At 33.8% G+C, this 24,516-nt stretch overlaps 1 protein-coding gene across 1 annotated transcript in view; it reads right to left on the reverse strand.

Moving 5' to 3' along the window:
• Window positions 1–24,516, reverse strand: part of RIMS2 (regulating synaptic membrane exocytosis 2) — a 444,540-nt gene that overhangs the window by 195,316 nt on the left and 224,708 nt on the right. Inside the window, exons 5-11 of the mRNA XM_059490825.1 lie at window positions 18,044–18,111; window positions 16,245–16,364; window positions 14,301–14,400; window positions 13,452–13,575; window positions 8,725–8,771; window positions 7,473–7,585; window positions 1,953–2,000 (exon numbers count right to left, since the gene is read on the reverse strand). Of these exons, the coding sequence (XP_059346808.1) occupies window positions 1,953–2,000; window positions 7,473–7,585; window positions 8,725–8,771; window positions 13,452–13,575; window positions 14,301–14,400; window positions 16,245–16,364; window positions 18,044–18,111 (620 nt within the window). The remainder of the gene's footprint in view (window positions 1–1,952; window positions 2,001–7,472; window positions 7,586–8,724; window positions 8,772–13,451; window positions 13,576–14,300; window positions 14,401–16,244; window positions 16,365–18,043; window positions 18,112–24,516) is intronic.

Raw genomic sequence — 24,516 nt, forward strand, 5'->3', positions numbered from 1 at the left:
CTGCTGGACTGCTCCTAATACCCTTGTTTGCAGACCACTGGAGAATTCCTGTTCTTTCAGCAGCTTGCATGGTAACTATATCTAACACTAATCTTTTTATACTATCTACTATCACCACTAGAAGTGGGCAGATGGATCACTTTTTGTTTCAGAGTAGGTGCAATGATTTTGCCAAGGTCATAATTTTGAGTTCTTCAAGAACTCTTGTCAAAACCCTTATGTTTAGCATGGACTGTTACTGGGCTCTGCAAAAAAAACCTGTTAGACATGTCCACAAGGACTCCACAGGCACTGATTGTTTAGACAAAACTGGGGGTAAGGACAATTCTTACCTACAATATAAAAAATAATGCAAGGGTGAGCAAGTAAGCCTTAAACATTTTCACCTCTTGTTAGATACTTTCTAGCAAATGACTTTTTTTTCTTTTCTCAACTACCATAATCATTTGAGCAAAGTATTTTTTTTGTTTCATGAGAGGATATTAGTCTAAGTGGAACAGACAACTTTTATGTCTATGTCTTTATTTTGTATAATGGAATTAAAATATGGAACTACTACATGTTATTTCTACATTACAGTATTTCATGAAACATGCATATTTCAGGCAGAGATTTCCTTTTTAACTTGAACAATAACTGTCATATAATTTATAATTTATTTAGCACATATATAAAAAGAAATAAATATTAAAAAAGCTACTTATATAATATTTACCTCTATGAACTACTTAACAACTTGTAATTGTACTTCTCTAAATTCATTATCATGAGCAGAATACAGCTTTCTTAATCGTGCTAAAGGAAGTTTTAAATTTTTCATACAAAGCCAGCTTATGTCAATAGCACATAATAAATTAGCTTTAAATCATACAATCAAGGCATTATTTTATAATCTCTTTTTTCTTTAGAAGTTCTTAATTTTTGAATTTATATTTAAGCAGTTGAAAGGAATACTCTTGAGAATACTGCATTGTGAAAAAAAGCGTACTTAATCAAATATGGTTCATATCTGATGTCTTAATTACAGTCTTATTTAGAATTCCTTTATTAAAAAAAATTATCTCTTTTCCATTTCATAATGAAATTCAGTCATCTCCTTCTGATCACTTAGATCATCCTTTACATTTTGGTCAATTAATCAAAGAAAAACATTTATAAAACTGCCACACAAAAGATTAACATCACCATAAAGATATTTTGTAAGAAAATCAGATAATATTCTGGTTAAAAAAAAAAAGACAAACATGCAGCAAAGCAAGAAAAGCATTGTGAAATATTAGTAAAACCTATTTTTGCATAAATCTATCATACCTCAGAAGCTTCCTAATGAAAAAAAGGCAAACAACTTGTACCTAAACAGAATATCAAAGCTGAATAAATTCAGTAAGACAATGGGAGAATTTATTTTTTATTCAAGTAAAGTTTTGGCTATAATGATGTAGTTAAAAATACAAGAACCAAGTTCCATAAACAACAAATTTGTTTATTTAAACAAGGTACAAATTTTTTGCCCATCTTCTACTCAAGGAGCTACTATTATGAGGAAAATGCAAAAAAAAAATGTGTTGAGTAACGATAATGAATTATTTAAAGAGACATTCATCTTTACATTATAAACTCAAGCACAAAATTACTTATTGCCTAAACAATACACAAATTTTTTATGTGGTATGCATAGTCATCATCACTATTGAAACCTGTTTAAGTTTAATATTGAGCAACTAGAAAAAACTAGATGTCTCTTTAAATTTAAATTTAATATTTTAATCCCCATGCAGAATTTTACAAGCTGATCACAAGATGACATGAAAGTTGTTAATATGGTTTAAAGCAACACACTCAAAATATGGGAAAACGGACTATAATGTAACGTTTTCCTACTATGCATTTTCCATAACAAACAAAAGAAAAACCCACAACTTTAGTTTCTGTCAGGCAGACGAAGTCTTTACCTGAACCCTAGGAACAAAAGGCGTTGTTCTTCTACTAAGGCTTTGGCTCTGGTAAGCAAAATTAAAGAAAAAGCAATAAAACAAAACCAAAAACGACAACACGCTGGAAACTAAAAGACCAAAAGTAAAAACAAAGACACATAACTATTACTTTAAACACAGCTTTACACCAACAACATATTTATCTAACAAAAAGTATTTTAATGCAATGCATAAATTAAATCTGCAAATCTGTTACCAAATCATATCAAAACTCTTTGGTGGAAATTCTTGCCGTAGGGAAGTCAGCATGAATTTTGCCACTGATTCCCCACGAGCAAGGATTTCTCTTTGCAAGTCTATAGACAACATTTACAATAGATTTAGAAATAACATGTAACAGAAACAAAAGGTAGGCAAAGTGTGATTTAAAAGTGGGGTTGGAAACATAAGGTTGATCATCTCTTTCAGGGAGATTGTACATGCATATTCAGAGAGAAACAAGTACAATTCACATACTGACAGCTTTGGTTACTTAGGAAAGTGAGTAAAATAAAAGGTTTCCTCTTTTTTGCAACTTTAGGAGTCATGTCTTTGATAAGTCCTCCTAAATACTTAGAAAACAATTAAAGAAAGTTCGTGCTCTCTGATATTAATTTTACATGAGGGAAGGTACAATGTATTTCAATTCTCTAGCAATCACGACAGAAATGACATATGGTATACACACAAAATTCTTGCATGAAATGGGATCTAGAAAATTTAACAAACTGCATTTATAGATGCATTTACAACATATTTTTGTGCTGTAACACTTCAGACCCCATAGAGCCTTGTGGCCTCCAGTAGGTTCATCAAGACTACATTGAGTACAGGCAACACAAGTTCCTGGACTAGCTGCAAATTCCAAGCAACCACTCCCCACCTTCAGCTTAGGGCAACAGCTAATGGGGTGGCACAGAATTAGTACAGAGTATAGGGCATGGACAACCTCAGAGGGCTGGTGAGGGGGAGAACAGGAGCATGGAGTAGGTCACAAGAATCACAGCCATCTGACACGTTGGAATCTCCTTTACTTATGCTCAGTTTTCCTGATATTATTGCCACCCTCCTTGCTTATTTGGCATGCACAGATGATCAAGAAATCTGTTCTATAAAATGTGTGAAATAATCTGTTCTTATACCAAAGAAAGAGGATACATAAGAAAATTTGGCAGTCTGGATCACGGGTTTTGTCTGATGTACACCCTGCGTTCTGCAGGGTGCAGCAGCTGCACTGTACATGCCACTCTGCACAGGCAGGACTGCAGAGCCCAGAGTGAAGGGTGTCAGAATGTGACCTAGTCACAATAAAAGTAGACCTTCAGCTTGTTTCAGTTCAATTTTACAAGGGAAAAAAAATTATCACAGGCTATTGCAATCCCAAGAGGGACAGAATCTCTCCCACCATGCACCACGGGCTCTCACCTGTCATATTCTGCCTTGGAAATGGAGGAAAATCAACACATTGTGTGCACTACCTAGAACTTTCCAGGTTTTGGTGTTAGAGCAACAGCAATTTAATTTTATAGATGTACAAAGGGAAGAAAGAAAAGGAAAAAGAACACATGAAAGGGGAGGGGTTAGCATGTGTTGTACTTGATCTCATCCCCTCAATGTGCTGACATATAGGCCCTTCTTAATGTACCATAAAGGCTTTCAATTATGTTGTATATATTACAACTATAATTACTATAACTTTATTTTTTATTGCTTTATAAACTGAATATGTATGGAAAATCTATTGAAGTGGTTCTATGGTTCAAGTGTACAGGGATATAGATTAATTTTATAAATTATACCCTTTTTCTGCTAGAACTTCCACCAGCACAAAAATTTAATACTGTGATTTTATACTGGTATTCATTTACATGGTCTTATGTTGTTATTCCCCAAACCTAACTATTGGAAAAGAATTTCAAGTTATACTTTTCATATAGTATCAAAAATGTAGATAAAAATCAGTAGTTAAGCTAAGAGCACCAACATACAAAGAATACTTTTGATTTTTTCAAAATTATATTAAAGGAAAAACAACTCAGTGAAAAAATACAGAAACAGAAATGAGACAAAGCAAATAATAGAAAAACTATAATTGCAATAACAGATACTCCCCTGAAAAACAACATGAATAAAAAGTGCTATAAAATAAAACACAGATAATATGGATAAATTATATGAGCCAGTTATAACACACAATAGTTTACTGTAGTTGCACATAATTTGTTCAATTACACATGTACTTGGGCAGAATAATTATTAATGTAAAGAGGATTTTCTGTCTATGTGCAATGGTTTACTTGGTGGTCAATCCTATTAGTCAGCTCTAGACTGACACTGTGACCTCCACAAAGAAAACATTTACACAGACCAACGCCAATACAGAGGAAAACACAGAAGACTGAACAGAGAAAGACATCCCTGAATGCTACAGTGGCATTGCTGCAGCTAAACCAGCCAAAACCATACTGAACATAAAGAAATAGATTCCAAATACCAACTTGTATATAAAAATGCTTTAAGGATCTATAGTACTGTTTGAATAAGCCTATACTCCAGTATTCATTCAAATACTTCAGACTTTCATCCAAATTGTTATTTCCATTTCTGCCTACAGCTTTTGTATTTCACTGCCTATGCCAGTAACCACAGCTGCACTAATAGCAATCCCTCAGGATACATGCTACTGTTCAAAGGCACAGAAAATACAGAAAACACTTCCAAAATCTTGCCTTTCATCTGTTCCCTCAGATCCATCACACCTGCTTGAATTCAGCCACCATCAACCAGAATATCACTGACCCACCACTTCCACAATAAACAACATCCTCATTTACTAATTTACAGCTCGTTTGTTGCCAGGGTTCTGTAGTTATTCTCCTGTCTAGGCACTCCCCACAAAGAGCACATTCACAATTACATTCAGAATTTAGTATTTCCTTTCATTTCTACCTTACTTAGCTATTTTGAATGAATATATGATCCATCAACTGTTCTGTTAGAAAAGAGACGATTAAGACATGGAAAACAAAAATACTGAAGCACATCCATTTTGAGGCATTCAAAATAAAATATTTTTTGTAACTTTAAAATTCTTTTACCTTACTACTTCACTTTTGTTAAAGATCCAAAATTAGAAAATCTCATAGTTTATTCTAATTTTTCAAAACATCTCTAACTTTACAAACAGGATTTTTTCACTATCTTTTCTAAAGTTTCAAAACTTCCAAAAATGGTAGAATGATAAACCCAAATATTAAAAAGTGGAAGAAAAACTATTCATCATGCTACTTTCAAGAACATAAACACCCAAATCTGATGTTACAACATTTTTAATTTTTCGAAACTATCTTAAAGGATCAGACCAAAAAGAAACTACATTGATTGTTTTGAAAATACTCTTCCTGTAGAATACTTCAATTCTCCTGAAGTCCTCTATTTCTAAAAATGCATATTAGCCTATACATTGCAATTTACATATATATACATAGCCTAGACCCCATGTTGCCACCTATGCAGAGCATCCTCAGACACTATGACAGCCATCTTTGCTAGCAAAGCAAAAAGTTTAGTACTTCTCTCCCAAAGTCTTGACCCAACAGCAGCAGGAGCTGGTTTGTGCCCTTAACATGATTAACATGAAATACAGCTATTTCCATTGTGTCATTAGCTGGGCAGACAAGGCCAGCTTCCAAACTTTCAAACTGCCTATTAATTTTAGATGTCTAAATTGCAACTTTAGAGAGTTACAGAGGATTTCTGACTTCAGTTTCATCCAGCTGGAGCTTTGTGTTCTCAGATAGGTATCAGCTGCTCTCTGAGGGAAAGAGATAATATGAAGTAGGGAGTATTGAACATAATTGCAAACAGTAGATAAGGAAGCACCAAAAAAAAAGGCAAAGATTTTCTAATGTCTTGTAATGTTATTGGGTTTCCTTGGATGGAAAAAACATTTTAGAATAGGCATTTATATATTGAAACATTAAAAAAAGAAATAAAAATAGGAATTATGTCTTCTTGAGTTAAACACTGAATTTTTTATGCCATTCTGAGAAATAAAACCTTTGGATTTCTGTTATTCTCAATAAAATAGAATATACCTCAAAATTTCCCAATACTATGATTATATACCTTGAACTTCAGAATCCTATGAAGCTCCTAAATCAAAAGACTTACTGACTTTACTAAAAAAATCCTAATCTTAAACTCATGATTTTGATCTGAAACTGAGAAAGTGAGAAAGTCAGTTCTATGTGGTTTCTTTTTGGATAATTATTCCATCGTGTGTGTGCACTGGTCAACTAAGCAGCTAACTCTGGCTCTTGAATTTCCTGCTGGGAGCTAGACGCCACAACTTTTTGATAGCCTAATCTTTTATGAAGTTTAGAAAAAATAAATTTCTTCTTTGTCTCCCCTATCAACAATTTTTACTGTCTTGTAAAAATAAGGTTTTTAGAAACTTTGTTCAGTGTATTCTGACAGTTCATGTTCCCTTGTCATTGTACTTTTGCAAAGCACTTTGAATTCTGCAATCAAGATTTTTAGTTTTCCATTTATCCAAACAATTGAATCTTTTAAAGTAGTTAAGTACAACAACTACAGAAAATTATGTATTGTAAATGTTTTTTCTGATGAGCAAACAAGTAATGTCTCATGCACCGCAAGATGGAGCCAACAGGGCCACTGAAGAGACAAAAATATTCTGTCTCCTCTATCCATACCATAAACCATTTCTGTGAGACCTAGAAACAGTCTACTTGGATTTTATGCATATTTTTATGGTACACTCAACATATACAACTTGGAAGTAACATGAACGTGACATTTCCAAACTTAAACACGAGTTTTGCACTGCTTCCCTTCCATTTGCCTTTCCTTTTCAATATGTCGGGCTTCACCTGAGCACTTTTAAAAAATCACACTTTGGAATTTTAAATAACATGGAAAGATGCACAAAACCCAACTTTTTCAGTTTATTACAAAAAAAGTATCCTTTAAAAGAAAATATTCACGTAATGAACTTTCTTCTCAGTGAGAGTGAAGAACAAAACTGAGTAACATCAGTACAAAGAATACAACATGAGTAAAATATCAGAGGGATATCTGGGGAAGTTATATATGAAAGTTAGTGCATAAGAAATAACGAGCTGTAACATCCAGGCACACAGGTAATAAAATCTACCAACTCTACACACAAGTATGACAGTTTAAAAATGTTTACTCTCAACAGCACAAACATAACTGGAGGCCAAGATAAGACCTTTAGGAAAATTTGACTCTACATGTCTAGCTTATCAGATACATATACATGTATATATCAAATTTTCAAAAGCTAATAAAAGGAATATGATTATGAAATTCTGTTCCTGCCTAGACTGAGATGTATGGCATTAAACAAAAAATGTGGCTAGTTTAACAAGAAATTTCTGTAGCTAGCACTACAGTAAGAGTTGTATATGCTGCAAAAAGTACAACATTAAAATCAATGAAATGTTTACATACTGAAAGTTGTCCAGACAAGAACTGTGGAACATCCCTTAACATGCCAGGACTCATAGGAGAAGTCACTGAAATAGAAGGTCGGTCCATTTTTTGAGATTCAAATGAACTAGAACCTGTAATTATAAACAAAAATATTTTATACATAGTAGAAGTTATGCATATATTTCAACATTCTTTAAACAGAAATGGTAGAAATATAACCAAACATGCAGTAACATTGTGAAAAATATCCATTTTTAAAATCTATTTAAAATTACCAAATGATGATACTCAATCTTTTGGTGATCAGATGCAATCAGGAGCTTTTATTTATAGAATGGAATATAGATTATTCAGATATTTGTGACTGTAATTATGTCAGTAAGTTGAAGGTCCAAAAATAAACACTTCACTGTGGTCAAATGAATTCAGTCTTCTGATTTATTATCTCATACAATTAACTAATTTTTAATTAGATTTTTACAAAAATATCAAGACGTGCGCAATGATTTTGTATATTTTGTTTCAAATCTACAAGGTCTGAAAATGGTCAGAGGACAAATTTTGACAAAACATAGAGGAAAAGTGAAGTATTTTTGTAAATACAAAAGACAATCCACATCTCACAAAACATAAAATTAATTTTAAGAACTGGGCAATGAGTAAAAAGTCATTGAAGGAGTTTTTCATATTATTATAATCAAGCTTATGCCATTTCATTTATTCATGGCTTCTATTATAATAGCGTTCTGAAACAATGATAAAAAATAACTCCAGGCTGAAATCCATCTTATCAGATCCAAGCCAAAGAACAAGTTATTCTTCCCTACATGAAATATGGGTGTAGTCAATTTAAGTATCAGTGATTGGCTCTAATAAAGTAAGGGTATTCTGAGTTCAAAGTAGCTATCACTCAGGCTGTAAACAAAAAACATTTCTTTCCCATTTTTAGTTTATAAGATACTATTGAAATGCAAAGCAAGAGAAGAGGAATTAAAAATTGCTATTAATGTTTTTTTATATTATTTAGAATTATATTTTCTTCAATCAAAACTCATCTTAGCTTATAACCAATGTTGAACCTAAATCACAATATTCTGTTTTGATAGCTTATTATTAAACAAAGGTAGATAGATAATACAGTAAGATGACATATGGAGACAAATATAGACAAAAAGACGAGACCTATACTGACTGCAGAGGACATTTTTCGTTCTATTTGTGCTTACATAAAAGAGAGAGAAGATTTTCCTACCCCACAATTGAAACTTACTGGACTCCAGCTGTGCATGTGTGCTGTCAGGTATTCTGGGAATGTCCCTGAAATCAGGAAAATTAAGACAGGCTGATCCTTCATCTAACAACATATTTAAATTTCAGTTAAACTATAACACTTCCCAATCCATCATGGAATGCCTCAGGAATGGTGCATGATCTGCTGGCTGTCTTCAGCTACTGGGATGATTATCTGTTATCCAGTATAAATAATTTCAGTGTCAACTTAAATCCTACAGAAAAGATTTGGTGGAAGTAGGAAACAGGCTGCACAGTCATAAATAAAATAATTCAGTAAATAAAAGAACAGTCTCAGAGTTAACTGTAAACTAAAACTGTGAGTAGTAGCTTGACAATGACATTATACATTAATTAAATTTACTGGACCCTCACCAAAAGATATTCGGCTGCCAATCATGGCTATCCCAGCACATTCTTTACTGAACTTGAACCACAAATTCAATCTTACCTTTTCCATAACCAAATAAAATGTATAAATTCATCTGGCAAAATTGCATTCGTTCATATACAAGACATGTTGCAGCACATGTACTAAATTGTGTGCAGAGCCACATCATTTTAAATCACTCAATCACATCCCCCCAAGCAAAGGAACATATTATTCCTCTGGGGGGGCAAACATTACTGTATGCTAATAAAAATTATCAATATGCTAATAAACAGTTTCAGAGCTATTTGAGCAAAACCGAGCAAGATGAAGAGCTTCAGTTCTGAGTCACAGCAAAACCAATATTTACAATCCTGTTGTGTGTTTCAGTGCAGTTGGTTTCTCCAAGGCCACAGCCAGTCCTGAGGGTGGCCATGGTGAGGAGAGGCTGTGGCTGCACCACGCTGGGCCCAGCTGGCTCCTTGGGTGCCTCTGTGATAACATATTTAATAAAGGACAAAACAGCTGTGCAGCAGCTGTGAGAGAAAACAATGAGGAAAAAAAGGCCATGAGAGAAAAGTCATTGCAGACACCAAGGTCAGGGAAGAAGTGGAGGGGGAGGACTGGCTGCAAGTCCCTTTCCCCATGCCATGGACTGCTTCGTGGAGAAGGAGGCAGAAAAACCAGGGGGAAATGAGTGAATTTGAGCCTGGGAAAAAGAGAGGTAGGGGTAAGGGGGCTTCAGTTTTGGTTTCATTTCTCACTATTATTTTATTTTATTAATTCCTAAAAAATTAATCTTCCTCAAGTTTGTTTTGCCCACAATGGTAACTACTGAGTGGCTCATAAACTTTTTCATCTTATTTCCTCCCCAAGTCCTGCTGAGGAGGGAAATGGAGAGAGCAAGTCTTTGGTGCTCAGTCAACCCACCACATAGGTAAATGAAAAGGAAGGGGAAATTAAAAAAGTTCCAGTGATATCTACTGTTTCATACAATGAAAGAGTCAGTATGATACATAAATAACTTATATATTTTCTTTAGTATCCATTTGCTTTAGAAAAAATTTTCCAGAATACCTTCAGTATATCTTTTCCAAATATTTTTCAAGACTCACTAGAAAGACGGCTTTACTAAGTAGACGAGGAATCTTTCCAAGTGAGTTGATGCACAGTATCCAATGATTGAAATAAACCAGAAGGCATGAAACTGCTCTAAGTGCCCAGTACAGACAAGAAAAAAAATCTCTGTTGTTAGTACACAAAATTTGTGAGAAACTCACAAGCACTGTTGAAGAAGCAAATATTTAAGTTTGTATATAAGGAGAATTTATAACAGGATCCAATACTTGCCTAGTAATTGACTCTGAGTTACACTCTCGAGCTTAACTCATAAATACAAAAAACCTTCTACCATATGAGTCTGACAAGAAAACCTTGGGAAAAAAAAATACATATATATTACATAAATCATTCTGAATAGAATGAATAGGAGTTTTCTATAGATAGCTGAAAAAATAAACTTGAGAGCTTTGAACATTATCATTTACACTCCTAAAGCATACAGATCCCCATATTTCATGGTAGTGTGAATGGTTTTTCTTATAAGGAACTCTCATAGAGATAAACAGATGGAGGAGAAGTAAAATTAGTTTCATAAAGACTCTTTGCATAGTAAGTCATGTTCCACTGCAAGCAGGTTGTATAGAGTAATTATTAAAACACAGTGCATTATTTCTTCCAAATCCAAAACTGAAGAAACCATGAAAATAACATGTTCCCGTTATAGGGACAGCCAGCTCACACTGATTACCAATTTGGCCATCAATTTTATTCTAAGATTTAAAAAGTGATAAATTGCATGATTAACTGGCATGTTTTGTTTTGTTGGGATTTTTTCAGAATGGCTTTCAATTTTATCTGCCTTGTCAGCTTAGCTTGTCATCTTCAGTTTTCATAAAACTCAGCCCGTAATAAAGAGAAAAACAAATAACTGTCTTTACTTGAATTGGGTTTTATTCTCAGAATATCAGGATGTGAACAGGTTCTCGCTAAGTTAATTTCTGGTAACTGAAGATTTCTTGCACTATTTAAAGTGTTGCCATGAAACCATCAAGAAATTCTCCTTATAAATAATAGGATTTATCTCAATCCAAAAGCAAAATCCTTCAACTGGGCATTGATAATTCTAATAAAATAAATTTCACTTCTGATATCTAGGAAATAAGAAACTTTAAATATTGTGCATACACTGAAACTTTACATCCCAGAGCAGAAGACAATCTTATGAAGTTATGGTTCCTTGGACAAACATGACTTATTAATTTTTGTTGTGCATTTGATTCTGAACATAAATCTAAACTGAAAAGAGTAATAGCTCTTCTAGTTCACCAGCTCTAACCTCATGAAAAACATTTCTGACATTATGCTGTTAATATCAAACTCCTAAGAGTTACACACACCTAACCAAAATCTAAAACCTAGCAATTTGTAGGAAGTATTCATCACTGAGACTCTTTTACATATACTGCAAACTGACACTGGGAATCAAACACACTGATCTTTTATCACTGATCTAGCTCAGTTCTTCAGACTATGAGGTGAGTGGTTATGCAGAAAAAGGCATCTTGAGAGCCAACAACACTTGGTTTAAGGAATTATAGATGAGCTGCTCAAGTGACAGCAACATAATGGAGGGCATGATGATAAGGAAGCTGAAAAAGAGGCAGGAAATATAAAAGCACAAGAAATAATACAGGAGATTTTACACAATGAAAAGAATGCAGAAGGATTTTTAAAAATAGGTTTTTTCAATATGTGAGTTGTTCTGAGAAACTTTTGCTCTAAACTTCTATTAGAGAGATACTATGGAAGATTTGTGCATGAAATTAATTTGGGACCTCCTTTTCTGAGACAAGTAATGCAGTCTGTCCCTTAGCATTACTATTATACCCACATCTCCCAAGTTGTGCAAAGACATGACAGACGATACAGTCATTACCCTAAAGGGGTTGCAATTCCATATGTATGCAGGACATAACCTCTCATCTCAGTGACAACATAAAGCTAGCTTTTGTTATTATCAAGTTTGTTTAAAATTGGCATACCAAATTAAATTCCTACACCTTAAGTTCCTGATGTGTCCAACCCAATAAGTTCCTATTATAGCTGAAACTCTAACAGTGTCATCCTCACTGAAATGCCATTCTCAGATTATATAGCTCTAGATTTTTTTAGTACTTCTTAATTTTTAGTCATGATTTCTTATATTAAGTTAATGTGCGTCTTATACAAAATAAAGGGATACATATATTTATTTAAATGTGATTATAAAATCCTAAAACAGGCCAGGTTGGAAGTGATCTTGAAAGATCACCTGGTCCAACCTAAAATGGAAAAGAGAATCTAGATGATATTACCTATCACCCTGTCCAGTTCTGTGTCCCATATATCACAAAAAATTCTGGGGGAAAAAAAGAAAATTCTTAATAACTGTAAATATCTTCAAAATCAGTGATAATCATTCCCCTCTTCACAACCCTGATGTGACCACATATAGAACTTCCAATGGAGAATTAAAAATGTGATACATCTGCCTTTAGGGTCTAGGAATTTGGAAGAAAAAGAACAGTTGAAGAAGAGGAAGTACAGTCCAATACAACAAAGCAGCTACTGCTATGCAAGAAAAAAAAAAGTTTAGACATTGAGAGGTAGGTTTGAAGCTTAATAAGAATGGGCAATGTACAGCACTAAAGAAAAAGTCCTATACAATTCTAACTATTCATTTAAGTATGTTCTGTATTGCATATCAAGCGATAATTTAATAGTTCAATAGATGAAGGTGATGTAAATGTGGATCAAGACATTCCAAAGCATATTGATCTTTTCATTAGCATATTATATTTCAAACAAAATTCTACATTGCAGATTGTCAATAAATGGAGTTCATCATCAGTTCATAGACTAATTATGATCTCATAATTTTACTTATGTATTATAAAAAATGGGGATAGAGAAATAAAAATCAACAGTCAAGAATCACAACAACCAGTATAACCACAGTTTCAGAGCCAATATAGGCTGGCTCACCAACTGAAAAGCCAGAGAAGGAAACATATTTTTTAACCATAACAGCAGATGATGCTCGAGACTCTGAGAACACAGATTTCACACCAGCTCTTTTTACTCACTGGCACGATCTATCATTCTAGCTACATTTTTGGTTTACAGAATTTTGCGTAAGATTTTTCTTTTTACAATGTCAATGAATGTTTGAAATACTCCATCCTAAAAGTGAACAATTTTATAATATATAATATAAAGCACATGAAATTACTTACCCTATTGGTCTTGAAACTACAAGCTCTACTTGTGGCTCAGGTTTGGATTCTAAAATGATATTATACACCTCCTCAAAGGTGGCTCCTTGTAGTATCCTTCCATTCCATTCTAATACTTCATCACCTGTAAGTAATAACACCTTGCTTAGGAAGTTTGCTGTGGACACCACTTACAACTACTATTTAACCCATTCTACTCTCAGTTTATTGGATTGTGAAACCTGTATTATAGAACAAGTTTGGAGGCCTTCATGCAGGAAAAACCTGAGTATTAAGGGTTTTCTGCAGCTCAGCCTCAAACATGTAAAGTTCTGTGAAACAATAATATAATCAGTAGGACCCCTACTGACTCAGATGGTGCTCTTACTTGCTTTGGCAGCTGTGGCTTACAGAAATCCCAACATGCTCTTTAGAAAATTCATAACTAAAACGTCATATCTCATCAATTTGGTTCAGATAGTTCATATGCTAATATTTCTTGAACATCCAGTGTAGCAATCTATGGTTTGTATGTTGAAACAGAAGCAGCTTCCTAGGTAAGGTGGTTCTGCTCATATCTTTGTCACAGCTTGGTTTGCACTAAACAAAATATACACCACAAAATGACTGGGGAGGGCATCAACAGAATATTACTTTGAGTATAAAACTGAGCAAAAATATGAAAATATTTTTTGAATAGCATGAGAATTTATATTTTATAAAAGCAACCATCTAGTAACAGTGTCAGGTCGAATTCTGCAGTATTTCATCACATCTATTCAATATAATTTCACATGTAATTAAACTTGCTCACTTGTTACCACCTTCAGAAAAGAAACTTAGCAGTATAGATCTGTAGTAGATACATACCTGGTCTAAGATGCCCCACTGTATCAGCTAAGCTTCCTTTTTTAACTTTGGTGATAAATGCGCAGAGTCGACCTGATTCAGTCATCTTTCCTCCTACTACCTGTTTCAAATAGGAAGTATTTTCACAGTATGAAAATTTCTTTAGATTATTTAAATGTTCTGGCAATAGAAAGAATTCAGCTTTTTCCTTGGGTTTTACATAGTCCAGGTAATACATATACACTTGGAACAAACACCACACAAGTTTGGCTATGGCAGGTTATTTTTGTAGCTATTCTGGCAATGTGTACAATTGAAAAACAATGCAAACAGAGAATCCTAAAGCTTTTAAATTTTAGCAAATACATGTATAGTATCTCATTGTATTGTAAATTACCACCCAAAACAATGTAAGTTATTGGTCATTTAATTGCTCACTTCGCTATTTTTTTAACTGGGAAAAGATATATTAATGTAACTCAACTCAGGATGTTCACAGTAAGCAATGAAATTCCCTTTGGCTTGGCAAGTCAGATGAAAACACTTGTCACACTGAAAGTCCAGACAGGATGTGGCTTTCTCTACAGGGAACTTCAACAGGTTTGACCTTAATATTTATCTTACAATCAGACTTACATGTCAGAATCAGTAATAACTAAATAATCTTCAAATTCTTGAAGTTTCTTAATGGCCTTCATACTGGGATTTAAAATTTGTAATACTAAATCCAGTTTAGTTTACTTTCAATATGTAAATACTTGAAAATTCAGGTCAGGGATAACTGTTGGAAATCACTCTTTCCAGATGTCTATTGAGATTAAAAAGTAGTTACTCTTGAATCTGAACTATTAATAAATCTCACTGAAGAGTTCATCTTCATAATATGAGATTTGAGAAATTTTAACATAGATGTTTAAACAAAAAGTGCTTCCTAATGGCACTGTTAATCTTTTCTCTTGCATTTTCCGACAAGACAGAAATAAATATTTAAAACTTGATGTTCAACTGGCTTCTCCATTGACTTCAAATAAAATTATTTATTAATTAAATAAAAAATTTAAATCTTTGCAAAATACGTTAGCATATGTAATACATAACCACACTGATTCAATCCTTACTCACTGGGTGTGACAATAACATAATCTGTATACCTGAGGTGAAGTAGGAGTCATGCTAAAGGAGAACAGAAAATTTAAACTCCTTTATAATTTCTCACAGCAATGGTATGGAATCAAAATAAATACATGTTTGTTTCTTTCACTGTTTATAGTTTGTTCTCATTCTTGTACTAGCATTTCTGGGACTGCAAATAATAATATCACAAAAAATTGAGATTAATATATGAGCTAGAAATAATTAATAATGTATTTAAAGAGCACTGCATCGTGAAAAAGATGTTAACACATTAAAAAGAGTACATTTTGTGATAAAAACCAAAAATACTAAACAATTTTCCGTTTTTTGTTTTTAAACTGTGGCAAATCCAACAATCGTTGGAGAGAAAAATTCAAAGAGGAAGTTCAATTGGCATACTCTGATCTGGACTGAAATGTCATTAACTCACAGATGGCCCCCAGGTCTTCAAAAAGGGAAATTTTTTTTTTCACTTTTCTTCTCTTTCTTGGGAAGTAGAAGTAATACCATGGTGCAATGCTCCCTACTGAAGAAGACAGACAGGACTTGGCTTTCCTAGCAAGGGTGCAATTTGCACTTTGCTGAGAAGACGTCCTCAGAAAACATCTAAAAACATGTCTAGTCTTTCAGAAAGACACAATTTTTTAGTTCTGCCAAGGACCCTACAAAATTACTGCAGGTAAATTAATATATTATGTCTACATTTTAATTTTGAGAATGGTAAGGCATTATCAATATTGGTATGCATGCACTATATGGTATGAGAATGCTTTAATTATGAAAGTAGCTAGTTTAACTGAGTTGTTAGTTTCAATATTGTTCATCACCAACCTTCAATCCAAGCATTGCTCCTGAATCTCTAGGCACACTTCCATCTTTCAGTCGCTTATTTAACAAAATCCGACCAATGAGACGATCTCCATCTTTGGATGGCTGCCAAGTTACTGGATGCTATCATATGGTGTTAATGGAAAATACAGTGAATAGCATTTTAATGAAAAATATTTCAGTAATACTTTTCATTTGCTGATATATTTTAAAAATGCTATGGAAGTATTATGATTACACTAAACTTTAATATAAAAATGACAGAAAACTGTGCCGGAAAATATTTATTTGGACATATCATTCATCAAAATGGATGTCTAATATTTAATACCATTATCTATTTTACTAAATCAAATTTGTAAACATCTAGAATGATCTTTCAATCTTGATTTGACAGATATAGACAAATACCCATAGTTATCTACACACAATGAGATTTATACCTGAGTACTGAGAAAAACTTTGCTAAAAATCTAGTATAAGAATAATACTGGAAAAGAAGTTTAACTCAAACTGAAAGTTTGATATCATAAATATCTTATTTTTCCACTACTTCAAACATTTCAATTTTTATCCAAGACCAACAAATATTTTTAGTGTTTTACTTTCTCTGAGTAGTAGCAGATTCAAATTTAAAAATACTGGTAAAAGGTATATTCATTGATTAATTTTAATACTCTGTTTCTTTCTTGGAATAATTAATTCACACATGAAGCACAGTTACAGTGAGCATTATTATTCCATTACTATACATGGGCACAGTTATACTTGTCTATTGGCCTAATTAATGAATTGTTCAGATTTTCTTTTGTGTAATCATAGTACTTTCTCACAGAAAAATATTATTTCATGCTCTATTTCATGCAAAATTAGCAGGCACAGATAAATTTGCTCCCATTACCACTAATAACTCTAAAAAGATTTATCATAATCTCCACCAAACAGAAAGCAAAAATAAAAAATACAAAAGCAGATGGCAAAGCCTTTAATTCTGCACAGTACTGCACAAAATTACATGGCAACAAAACAAATGAACAACTATGACAGTGAAAGGGAAAAAAGAAAAACAACTTTTCTGTGCAGAGAGACCCAATTTTCTCCCTTTTTCACCTGGGGTTTCAGCTATTAATTTAATTTCAGCCCCAGGAGTTTGGAAATAGTAAATCAAATAAGCCAATTGGTAGAATCCTTATTGTTAATTACTTTGTTCTTGAAGGTAATATCAAGATATGCTAATTTGCAACCATAAGAACAATATTCCTTTATGCCTCTCAATTTTTTTTCTTAGTCTGCCAAACAGTAAAAGCTGCAAGCATGCAAAGACTTTTCATTTGTTTTTCTTTTCTGCACCTTAAGAAATGCTATATTGCCTCTAGAAACACCCTATCTTTTATTTTATGCGCTATTTTAATGAGTGACAGAGAGCAAACAAAGACCAAATGAGCAGGTTAAAATGCAGGCTCCATAATCTCAGTACCTTCTCACTATGGCTATGTTCCTCGTTTAGAGTGGTGCTACTACACGTATCTACCCCAGAGTCTTTTATCTGAGGCTCAGACCATTCCAAGTCCTCTTCCAAGGAGTGGCCACCAAAGCACACCATTTTCTTTTGCCTCTCGGATAAGGCGTTAGAATCCGACAAAACTGCCTGCTCACTAGTTTTTCTTTTTCCCCTTTGACTGTCCCCTATAGGTGTGGGATAAAAAAGGATACAAAAAAAGAAAACATGCAAAGGTGTAAATAAAACCAAGGAAATGTAAAATGATAAAGGCAACTAAATGGTAAGGCTCCACATGTCTCACCAAAGACATTGGGGATGCCTCACTGCTATGCCAAGACGTATGGTCCAACCAGTTGTAATCCATGTCTCCTGCGAGAATCAGACAGACAAGATAGTGCAGTAAAGGAAAGGTGAAAGAAAGGACAAACAAAGATACAGTAAAATTGTTGAGACTTCTGATCATCCTATCTGATTCATAACATCTGCCAGGAGGACTTGCAAAGGGCTTCCAAGAAAAAGTTAAGGCTTCAACAACAGAGTACATGGAATATGAAAAACATTGAGGAAGGAGATATATTTGTGTGTGTTGATGTGTGCAAAGAATTATGTACAGAGCAAAGCATTCTTGTGCCAGATTTATTAAGTGTCTTGATAAAATTATAAAATTAAAAGACAAATTGTATTTCTAATAGAATATCCAGAAGGGGAAGCATTTGAATACAGAATGTCTTAAGGAACTTATTTCTTTGCTTTTCTAACACAAATTAGTATTTATTCTAATCACATCAGTAAAATACTTAAAACAATGGCACACTGCATTCATTTTGCAGTAGGTGATATTAAGAAAGGTTAAATGAAAGTAAAAATCTAGAAACTATACTGAGAATAAAAAGCATATTAACTTTGCTTTGTCTACCGGTCAAATATTAGGATGAATTCTAGTAAGTGCAGGTACCCCACAAAAGGGAGTGTTTAGGGTTTTGACAAAACAAGTATTTCATAGAGTCAGAATTTAACCTCCATGGCAGACACACAGTAGAAAGAAAAGTTTGAAAAACAGTTTAAGAAGAGAGCTAAATTAATGCTGCTGTCCAAAGAATTAGGGAATGACTCATGTATTTTAATAAAACATTCTCTTTTACGTAGGTACTTTAAACTGTAAATTATGCCCACACATTCTGCACTATTACGTTTATCTCTTTTTTTCCCCTCACCATTGTTACTACATGTAATATGAAAAATATTTTGTTACTGAATGTTACATAATATTTTTATAGTACTATGTGCAGGAAAAAAATGTTTCATTTTCTATCAAATTTGACCAAACTAAAGCAAAGTAGTTCAGGGTTCCTTAACAAAGACCTCAAAAAACATTTTTCTATTTCTGTTACTTCAGATCCTGCTTCAACATTGCTCAGCCTATTCCTCTGGAACTACATCAGTAGGGAGGTGAAACGTAACTAACAAGTCTTAGCACTGTCTTAATACTTGTCTAGAAAACTTTACAGAAAGGATGTGAAGATACAGCCCCATAAAACTACAAAAAATAAAAGATGCTTTAGTAAAGTAAAACGTTCTCCTTGGAGAGGTATCACAGAATTAACTATGTTGGAAAAGCCCTTTGAGCTCATCAAGTCCAACTTAGTATATTGTATATGTACAATAAGAAATACAATTTTTCAATTGTCTCCTCCAAAAATCGAGACTTGCATATGCTGTATGGAAATAAAAAATCAAGTCTCATTTTCATTTTAAGGGAAATATTCAAAATACAAAGGCTTTGTTTTCAAAAAGATACTTTGAACTTAGTCCCTTACACATTGCAGAAATCCTGTAGCATATTAAATAATCTTTTCTTTCATAAAAACAATGATAAAGTAACTTCATAGAATTATTTTAAGGCATCAAATAATTAATATTTTCTAAATAATAAATAGGCTGTAAATCTTTAACTATGTTTCTTGACTCTTGAAAGGAAGATAACATTTAAAAATGGGAAATTCTTACCAAAACTGCTTTGCCATGAATGTTAATATCTTGCCTGTGTTACAGATAAAAGTGTGGCTATCCTGCCAAAGGGGAAAGAAATACTCTTTTGAAAGCTAGTAACATTTTGCTAAAGCTACTTCTGCAAAGCAATTTCCAGGTCTCCTTTTGCCTCCAGACACTGCTTTGAGGGGTACTGAGTGAAATCATCAGGGAGCTCGTGAAGATCTAGCCCTTACTCACAAATTAGAAATCATCAGAGGATAGCAAGAGTTCCAGCCTACATATTGCCTGTTTTACAAATTCCCTGGGGCCCTTAAGCATTGGTCCCAGGCTCGTCTGCTGGTATAGCTGGTTTCTGCTTATTCCAAATCCTGTTACCCATTTATTACTGTATGGTGCATCCACAAACAGTATGTGTCCAAGATTAGATTCAGTCATTTTGCAAAAATAGTTACTCTTCATCAAATGATAAACCCTGGAACTAAATCTGCACAGAGGAAGACTTGAAAAATTGAGCCTGTTACCTGATAAAAGCACTCCCTCTTCTTGCTCCACCATTTTCCCTTCCCTTTTTCAAACAAGATGTAGAAGGCTTTTTTTATTGTAGTTGTGTCTCACAGTAAATACTAAATAACTGGCATTTATAAAATGAAAAATTAAAATAAGCAACAACTCCATCCAAATACTGTTTTGGTTTTATCTGTGTAAAATATGTAGTTACATGTTTCCAAAAATTATCATATAAATTAGAAGTTGTAAAGCTACTGTAGATCTTATAGATTTTGCCCTTAATACTGTATTAATTGATCTAACTGACAGGCATAAATACTATGCAAGTTAATAAAAGGATGATTGTCTGGAAGCTCTGTAGTGTATTACATTTCTATGACAGACATGTATGGCTTACCATACCTACAACTTTTTGAAGTAAAACTAATAGCTTGATAAAGTCACTGGACATCAGTTTTTCAATGGGAGTTCTAGAAATATTAAAATCTTGACAAGGTAAATGATTTTTGAAATCTTGTAAAATTTAAAGTAATATATGTAAAACACATAGGTCTTTGCATACAAGAAAAAAATCTATAAGTAAATAAACAAAATAAAAGTAAAGAAATAAAATAAAAGTTAAAACATGATCTTTTGTAATATAGACACCATAGCTGTAACTCTGAGTACCAGAAAATACACTTGCTGCTCTCTTAAAAATTAATCATCCACCATAGAAAATACTTTATTATTGAGAATATATACATTTAGGGTATGCAGCAGAAATTACACAGGAAAAAATGTGACTTCATTGATAAATTAAAAAGGATATAATATCAAAATCATGATTCATGGAAGAGGAACCTAATATATTACTAAGGAAGATACAGTCCTTGTTTATGCCATTATAACAATATTCAGATGCTTTTTGAGTTCAGGAGTACAGCTGGATATAGGAAAGGACATATGTGAGGTCTGCTCTTATTAATGTCAATGAGTTCTATGTGTATATGGAAAGCTTCCATGGACTAATCAGGCTGGGAGAACCACAACATCAGTAACCTTGCCCTTCTGCAGAAACAGGGTTAAGCTGAAGCCTTTATAACCTTACTAGTATTCAGTGTGCTTTTCTTATTTTCTCTTTACAAAGCCAAACAGGCAGTGGAAAATATTTTTTTATTCTACATGCATTCAGGACCCCCCATCAATGGGAACTTTGTATTTTGGAGTATATTTTAAAAGAATATACTCTATTTTGGTCAGTTTCTGCTTTTTGTTTACGATAATGCCTTTCCCACACAGAAATACGATAATTGAGTATTTTTTATAAAGCATTAAGGAATTTGTATCTAACATACAAGGTGCGTGTGTACTATTTTTTGAATGCTGTTTAAGTTCATGGTCAAGTGCAGAACCATTTATCTTCCAAACAGGCTAGACATAGAGCACTCCATGTAATTGGCTGTTCTCCTCATACAGAGTTATTTGGATGCTCTAAAGTGCCCAAAATCTTCACATAGGATATAAGCATAACCCAGGCCATTTCTACCTAAAGCAAGACCTCTCTAAACTGTCATCTGTTTCCCTTAGTAAACTAAAAACATAATCTTGTTTTGAACCAAAAACTTGTCTTCAAATTCATATCTCATTGCCAAAAAGGACAGGTCACAGAACTTTAAATTCTTCAGGCTGAGGAGACTACCTGACTACATGGTGTATACTGAACACATACTCCTGACTACTTGAGCCACTAATGGTACATATATGTCATTACTCAAAACTGCAAATTATTTAACCTTGCAATTGAGTATTTTCCTCCTCAAAGCTTATTTTCAGCATAAGGTACAGTGAGCTGAACACATCCCATGTGTCTGTATCCTCCTCCTAACTGCACAGCTCCCAGTGCAGCCTTGTACCGGAAGGTCTCTGGAGTGAAGTAAAAAGTGAACTACAGCTATTAAGAGCTTCCATTTAAGCAGGTTACTTTCTGTGTTTGCAGTACTATCCATCCAGACTGCCACACAGTGGGTGACTCCAAAGAGGAGCTACACAGCTAGAACTGCCTGGAGGTGATTATATGAGTGCTTAAACAATTGCTTTGTCAGCTCTGGACATTTCAGGGACATTCTAACTTTTGGTGCAGGAGCAAACGTAAAGCTGCCTGTCACACAGCTGACTGTAAAGCACAGAAATATTATCCAACACAGTCACTGATGAAGTCTGAGTGCTGATTTAAAAAGAAGCACCTTCCTGCAGGGTTTGCAGAGGCTTTGAAAATTCCTACCATGCATTTCAACATTTCTTCTTGGAAAACTATTATTTCTCTGGATTTGTCAATTTTCAACATGGAACAGCCTAGGAAAATGTCTGAAGCATCTGATCCTAGCAAAGAAAAAAAAGAGAAGCTGTTCTTTATGTAACGGATACGAAGTATATTTTGACTTCTAATAAGTGAAATACAGAGAAATATAGCAAGTAAGAGAAAAATGTATAAATCTCCATTAGTGAATAGCAGAGTGCTGCATTCCACAAGGCAGGTGAGAGAAAAGATTGAGGGAGGTGGGAGCAGGTAACAGTGCATACCCCTGTGGCAAGAATGATGACATTGACACCATACAACTATTGAATAGAGATGCTGCACCAAAGAAATGTCTCAGGACCTCATGGGCTAGTCATTGAAAACTTAATTTCTTTTTTTTGTTGTTTTAAGCAATACTGTTCAGGGGAAGATCTTACTAAGAGATTTTATTTGAAGAACCTGGTTTACCCTCAAAAACTATGTAGCCCTGCTTTCAACTACTACAAGAACCGCTTAACAGAAAAGTTATTACTCTTGAAGTAAAGATCACCTAATGGAAAGGTGAAAGGGTTTCAGCATGTCTATTTCATTCTGCTTCTCTTTCTGAAACTGAGACTTAGGATCACTATTAATAGAAGAATATTTACTGGAAGTATTTTTTTCAATTATGTTTTGTTAGAAGGATTTAAATTGCTTTCTTCAAAATTACATATTCTAAAACAAAATTATGCTCGGTCTGTTCATCAAACATATTTTGATAAATGTTTTTCCTTGGAATAAATTGAAAGAAAACATATCAGCATGGCAAATACACTTGGTCACAGGTCAGTACACAAGCTGGGTGACCTTATACACTTACAATTATGTCTCTCATATGACACCTGAAGTGTGACGCTGTATGCCACACCATGACCTCTATCATATGATTCAGTACAAAAACTTAATCAACAAGAAAATGGACAGGTACAGTTTAGTTATGGGAGACAGCCAGACATTTTATACTGTGGTTGCAGTCTACCATGGCCAGTTTGTTTCCTAATTAGGATTCAAATTTTTCAGGTTTGCACACCTTTGTTATATATTTCCTGCTACTCTAATGAGTAAGGGAATATATAACGAGATGAGGGAAAACTAAAAAGAATTAAATATAATTTCCTGTGGGTTTCTCTCTTGCTTGATTATCTTAAAAATTTTATCTTAGGAAGATACCTATTTCAAATTATGCTTTTGACCCTACTTGTAGCATTTTCATTTTTTTCCTTCTTCCTTCTGCTGTTACAAAATTTAGAGCCTGTACCCAAAAAAAGGAAGTTCTTTTGGCAGAATGCAAAGGAAAACACACATTGAAAAGTTTCAGTAAGACTATTTTTGGATCCTGCCCAGTGGTAAGTAATCAAATGCAATTTATTACTCTTTCATTATTATTTTTAAAATACTTCTTTCTCCCTTTTTCTTCCCTATTCACATCCACAAAGACCACATATGAATTCCTGGGCTGACCTCACACATCTTCCCTGATTGTGTGTTATAACCATGCATCCTTTCACCTTAGATTTGCAACTGACAGCTCGATCACAAGTTCTTCACCATCTCAGTCCTGCAACCAGTATCAGCAATACCAGCTTGCCTACATCTGAATGAGGGACTCATATAAAAAGGAAACAATGCATGGGAGAATAATCCTATTAAAGAATCTCATATCTGGCCCTTGTTTCAGCATCTTAGAGTTGTATAATACTGTGAAAATGTTCTCATCATCTAAAACCCGATAGCATATTTAGGTGTTCCCAATGAGCCCAACCTTTTTCACAGACTAGTCTGCTGAAAGTCAACAAGTTCTTGGATGTAATGCACAGAGGAAGTGTTTGGTGTCTAGCAGGTGAGGAAAACCCCTGTATTTCCTGAATCACTGAAATCCTGATTCAGAAAAATGAGCCATCTTGACAACTGCTAAGGAAGCACAGAATCCAACGTTTCTGTGATGTGTTGGAGCTGCT

This window comes from Ammospiza nelsoni, chromosome 1, assembly GCF_027579445.1.
Source record: "Ammospiza nelsoni isolate bAmmNel1 chromosome 1, bAmmNel1.pri, whole genome shotgun sequence".
Classification (NCBI taxonomy): Eukaryota; Metazoa; Chordata; class Aves; order Passeriformes; family Passerellidae; genus Ammospiza; species Ammospiza nelsoni.